Consider the following 6246-nt stretch of genomic DNA (forward strand, 5'->3'; position numbering starts at 1 on the left):
GTAATACTACTCTTACGTTATTACAACTTCAACAACATACGCGTGTCTACATTGACCCGAAATAGGATATCTACTTCCTCAATAGTATGATATATATCAACGTATCATTCAAACTATTTTGATATATAGATTCAGTTATCTAACTTTCAATAACTACATACGTCACTACACGAGATATACGTATATATATATATATACGTATATATATATATATATATATTCAATTGGCTATCGGCTTTCACATACGTACTATAAACATCATATACACGATTTTACTACCCCATAATAATATACAACGTACTTCACAAATACTCAGATGAATTATAGATTACATTATCTTATGTCATTAATATACCTTCATTGTATAATATGTATATACTATATATATATATATACACACACGCACACATATACACACTATCGACTATATCACATTCTAAATATGTACTATATATATTACATACGTACACAAGTATATTATCCAATAATATAACGCGATGTTTCTTATACATACTCAGAATAGTGATTGATTAATTATATTTGATTAGCTTAATATACTAGATTTTGACTACATCGTTCATTAATCGATCACTACATGATACATATATATATATATATATATATATATATATATATATAAAGATATTTATATATATGAACTCTTAAATGCGTATATATATATCACATCTACAAGTATATTACCTTATAATAGAACACGTTCATTATATTCTAATGAATTATCGATTATATATTATATTATTATGACTGAAATAGTAACATAATATCATTATCTGAACGGTATGATATATATATATATATATATATATATATATATATATATATATATATATTTATTCTTATTTAATAATACATTATTAACTAACGTCATTTAACGTATATACGAAGGAAAATATTTATTTTATATATTGAAACATAAGTAAAAGATAAAGATTATGTTTAACGTAATTTGTTTATTTTATTTGATATATTTTTAAGTTTAACTTTTAAAAAAAAATTAAGAATGATTGATTTTTATTATTATTATATTGATTATCGAGTACGTGTGATCAGTGTAATTTCAATAAATTATATATATATATATATATATATATATATATATATATGCATACATATATATATATATATATTTGATTATTTATATATAATTATTGATTACATATAAAGATTATGTTTAACGTAATTATTTTTAAATTAGTTTTTTATTTTAATTAAAAAATCGACCACAAGTGGTCTTTTTTTATTTAAATTAAAAATCAACCACAAGTGGTCGGTTTTTTTAAAAGTATTTTTCCAAAATTAAAAACCGACCGCAAATGGTCGATTTTTTAAAAAATAAATTTAAAAAGAATTTTTAAAAACCGAACCCAAGTTGTCGATTTTTAAAAATATCTTTTAATTATTTTTTTTTAAAACCAACCACTAGTGGTCGGTTTTGTTTTGTTTTTATTTTTATTTGTAAAATAAATTATAATTAATATAAAAATTATTGAAATAATTATTTTGATTTTTTAAAATATAAAAGCGATCACATGTTGTCGCTTTAAAAAAAAATAAAAACCAACCACAAGTGGTCGGTCTTTTCCGACCACATTGTGTGGTCGTTTTTTCATTTTTTTTAGTAGTGTTAACGGCAAGGGTATATTTATACTTAAAGTGTGACGGAGGATATATTTATACCATTTATTAAAGTTTAGGCATATATTCGTACCTTTTTCCGTATTATAATTATCACCATTTAGTATCTCACCTTTATTTAAGTCTAATACATGTAGCCAAATATGTACAGATTATTATTCGATCTCCTTTAATATGTAATTTGCTTGAAACTCATAGTTTGACACAACTCAATCTTAATTCTGCTAAGAGCGTTTTGTTGAAGAATTTTGACGACATCTACCATTGTAATTTAATTTGACTTTGAATTCTATTATCGGTAATGAGCTTAGCTTAATTTCGAGATTCCATTATGACTATGAGATAAGAGTTAATTATTTCTTTACTTAGAGCTTGAAAATTTCATGGTTGTATTACTATTGCTGAACATTCTCAAAATCCTCTTCTTTATATAGAAGTTCGCAAGATTTTAAAATGGTAGTGTAAACTCAAATGAAAAGAAAATATATAAAGAAACTAAAACTTGGTAAGTGTTTAGTCATCCGTTGGTTATAATTATGACATGAGCTTAAGTTTTATGCACCGTCAGTGCATAAAAAATTCTATACTATCAGCTAACTTGACTTGCTAGTGTAGGTTATCCAATTATTTAAAAAAAAAAAATAAAAAAATTGGGTAACTTGCAAGTCAAGTCAAGTTCAACTTAAATTCAAAAGAAAAATGGAGAAATTGAGTGGCATGAATCGAAGAGAAAAGAAAAATGTTGACTTTTATGGAAGTCAAATAAAACTCCAATGGCTAGTTTGGTATGTGAATAATCCTGAACTCTAAATATAATAGCAACTCGAATCAATTGTAAAGTCAAGAATAAAGTAACAATTCAACCAAAAAAAGCATCGGCTTATACTTCAGAAGAATCTTAAGTCAACGAGTTTTGATCAATTCAAATAAAATCAAAATCAGCCCAATTATTATAAGTGATATTAAGTGCTTGATTGATTGTATTTATATTACTACGATACTATCACAAACAATCCAACAATCTATGAGAATCGTAATTGTGAATATAAATAGATTTTTCAAGTTCGAACACAATTGAGTTAGAATTTGAACAGAGGCTTGAATAAAGTTATAGAAAACTAATACATCGACGCTTTTGTGTTCTTCAAAACTATTGCTGCTTTCTTTGAACCTTTTGATGTGTGACAAGTTAGGAACGACTTCCATTTATAGTTATAGAAGAGAGAAATTGAGCGACGCAACAGTTAAATTTTAGTTTAGCTAACAATATTGACCAAGGATTAAATTTTATAAAACTACTATCGTTAGCTAATTACTTCCATCCAAAAACTATAGGATAAAATGTCAAGCCCATTTAGCCATAAGAGACATGCCACCAGCACCCAAAAGGACAGCAATGAAAGCCTTGATTTGTAGCTTAATGCTACCTTGTAATTTGTCACCCATGAAATCAGCAGCAAGAAGATCAACCAAAGCCATGTAAATCAAAAGGCCAGCAGATGAGGCATTCAACAAGCCCACAGTTATTAATGCACGAGGGCTATTTTCTTGATAAGTTTTTGACAATGCTATGCCAAGTGCTATGCCAAATGGAGTTGTTACGGAGAAGAAAAATGCCATTGCTGCCTTTTTCAACATTTTGTATTCTGCCTATTTAGAGAAATAACAAAACAAAACTTGAAAAATATCAAAACCTTTTTCACTTTTGAAATAAAATACAAATAGCCATTTAGGATTACATTTCATAGATGGATTGAACTTTACTTTATTGCACTAAAATCACGTAACGTTTTTGTATACTGAAAAAATCATTCAATTTTTACTTAAATATCATGAACTATTGTTGTTATTATCCAATTGGTAATTTCCCGGTTTGACGTTCTGGCACATTTAGCTAACTCCAATTATTGGTCCTCATTTAGCTAATGTGATTTAATTGATATCTACTTTTTTTGTCCTTATATCTCTTTCAATTTTTGGGAAGAAATGGAGAATAAAATTACCTGAAGAATACAACCACCAAGTCCCATTCCTTCAAACATTTGATGAAAGCAAAGTGCAGCTACTAATCCTTTGATTGTGCATGTATTATTTGAAGCTCCAAGTGAAATCCCTATTACTATTGAGTGAACAATGATACCAAGCTCTAATACCTGCCAATAAATAAATAAGAATTCCAGGATATTTTTAGGTTTTTTTTAACTATTGCTTCTTCTGATAATAATGATGCATATAAAATGCAATATTGTGCTAGAAATAATTGGACGTCATTTTTCAATTATCTTTAGCTTTAATTTTTGTCACAATCCGCAACATTGTGGCTCTCTTATAAGAGAATAATATGATACCATCCCACTTTTGGCGCACTTGTTTGATGAGCTAAACCTAAGCGCCGTATAAGTCAAAAGCTAGCATGAGACCTTAAAAAACGACATCGAAATCTAAAACTTTTTTTTCCTCTATTTGACTAGTAGGTCAAATGAACGACTAAAAATGACTAGTAGGTCAAATTAACAAACGACTAAAAAGTATATTCATAGCATAAAAGTAATTATATTTCCAGTTCAATTTAATCGACCATAGAAACTTATTCTCTGTTATTTCAGTTACTATATTAATTTGCGATGAAGAGTTTTAAGTTATTGTAGGTCAATTTAACGTAATGACAGAAAAATTAACACACTTACTAGTAGAAAAGAAAATTGAAAACGTAAAAAAAATGTATTAATATACTTATTTATGTGACTCCACCGATAGTAATCTTAACAAATACCTATATAAGATTGAACACAGAGATTATTAATCGTCTTTAGGAGGAGTTCCAAATGTTATGCACTTTCTTTCTTGTCCATATTATTACTTGCAATAGTATGCTAACACCCATATATAGCAAGATAAAACAAATAGTTCAATAAGTTCTATGCACTTGCCCTGAATAGAACACAAACAAGTGTAATATAATAACGTGAAATATAAACAATAATTTTTCTATATTAATCGGTTAATGACCGTGTAAAATTGTTAGCTCTCCTGTACATAACTTAAATCCTAAAACAATTGAATTGGAGAAACCAGCGTATATGAGAATTATTGTTTCAAAATCTAATATATCACTAGTTTGATCGGATATTTTAGGCAAACATAAGCACATGGACAACCCTATTTTAGCTAATTTAGTAATGTTTGGAGCAACAACCTAATATTCGGTAGTATTAATTTGTCATTGATAAGAAAAGATATGCATGTGAGCTGTGGCTAGAAGTATTGGATCTATCTATGAATGGTATCGCTAAAGCAGTCAACTAGAATTAGACAAGAATGTATTCTTCAAATCTGAACCATTTAAGTTGCAATCTCCATGTGCAAAGATTTTCTTATACTATATTATTAGTAGTATCATTAATAAATTAATATATTCGGTCAATGCATATAGCTTAAACTTTTACTTTCTTAGGAAAATTTTGAACACTATTTATTTCAAACTATTTCACATAAATTAAAAGAGAAAAGAGACCAACCATGGCAATAACGCGATAACGAAGCAGTTTCGTTCCATCTTTAGAGAGGGAACCATGGTGATGAGAATGGAAATGGACATTATAATTCCCCGTGCCCATTTCTTGATCACCACCATCAATAATATGTCCATTTTGAACTTGTTGATTACTTTCTGGATTAATTACACCAGCATTATGCTTCTTGCTGTACAAGCTAGTAGCCATAGAGTCAATAGCCAACGTAATTATAGCAGATAACATAGCAACAAATCCAGTGAAGGGGAACTTGTGCCAAGGATTTTCATTCAGACAATTAGACGACAACATGTCAAAAGAATCAGGCAACACGTGCATGAAACCAGTACCTAGAATAATTCCGGCAGCAAATGCCTTAACTATAACGAAAAGGTCCCGGTCAGGGCTCAACGCCGAAACTGAACGTGTGACAAGAGGTAAGCATACTCCAATCATGCTAGTGATTAAAATGGAAACTATGGCTATGATTTTTAAGGTTAATGCTTTAGATTTGTTGTTGCATGTGTTGTGTGTTTGTGATTCACACGATGAGTCACCTTGTGAGAAAGCTTGAGGTGTGAAAATGGAAGTGAGGATGAAGAGGATGAAGATTATCTTGGAATTAAAAGAAGCCATTGATGAATACATACCAATTCTTGATCTCTAGCTAGCTCGGTGGCTTCTTCTTTTCTTCTTGGTTTTGGTGAATATTTATTTTGCTTTGGTTTGAGGTTTGTGAGATGTGATAATATCAGGGAGATGCTATATACTATATAGACATAGCATCTGGTGATATCATGTGCATGGATAAAAATAGTATACTAAGGTCTTAAATGCTAAACTGACAAGTTGGTGTAATAGTCCTTTTTTTCTTGTTTTGTTTTATTTTAAAATCAAACATATAGATTAAATGAACCGCCCTCCGAATTGTTGATATGATTCCTCGTATATTACACGTATTTTGCTAGCTACACTTGTCCTCTCTTAGAACTGCATTTATAATTTTATACAAGTTGCAACATGAACATTAGGGAATGGATGATCAATAGATCTAATTTAAGAAGTACGTAAGATTATT

General features: G+C 28.8%; 1 protein-coding gene across 1 annotated transcript; it reads right to left on the reverse strand.

Annotated features, from left to right (window-relative positions):
- Nucleotides 1–2730: 2730 nt before the first annotated feature.
- On the reverse strand, nt 2731–5932 carry LOC107858967 (fe(2+) transport protein 1). Its single transcript, XM_016703798.2, has 3 exons — nt 5175–5932; nt 3660–3809; nt 2731–3306 (listed from the first exon to the last, which is right to left on the reverse strand). The coding sequence occupies exons 1-3, from the start codon at nt 5814–5816 to the stop codon at nt 3001–3003; spliced, it is 1098 nt and encodes a 365-aa protein (XP_016559284.1). The 5' UTR covers nt 5817–5932; the 3' UTR covers nt 2731–3000.
- Nucleotides 5933–6246: the final 314 nt, after the last annotated feature.

This window comes from Capsicum annuum, chromosome 2, assembly GCF_002878395.1.
Source record: "Capsicum annuum cultivar UCD-10X-F1 chromosome 2, UCD10Xv1.1, whole genome shotgun sequence".
In the NCBI taxonomy this organism is placed as follows: Eukaryota; Viridiplantae; Streptophyta; class Magnoliopsida; order Solanales; family Solanaceae; genus Capsicum; species Capsicum annuum.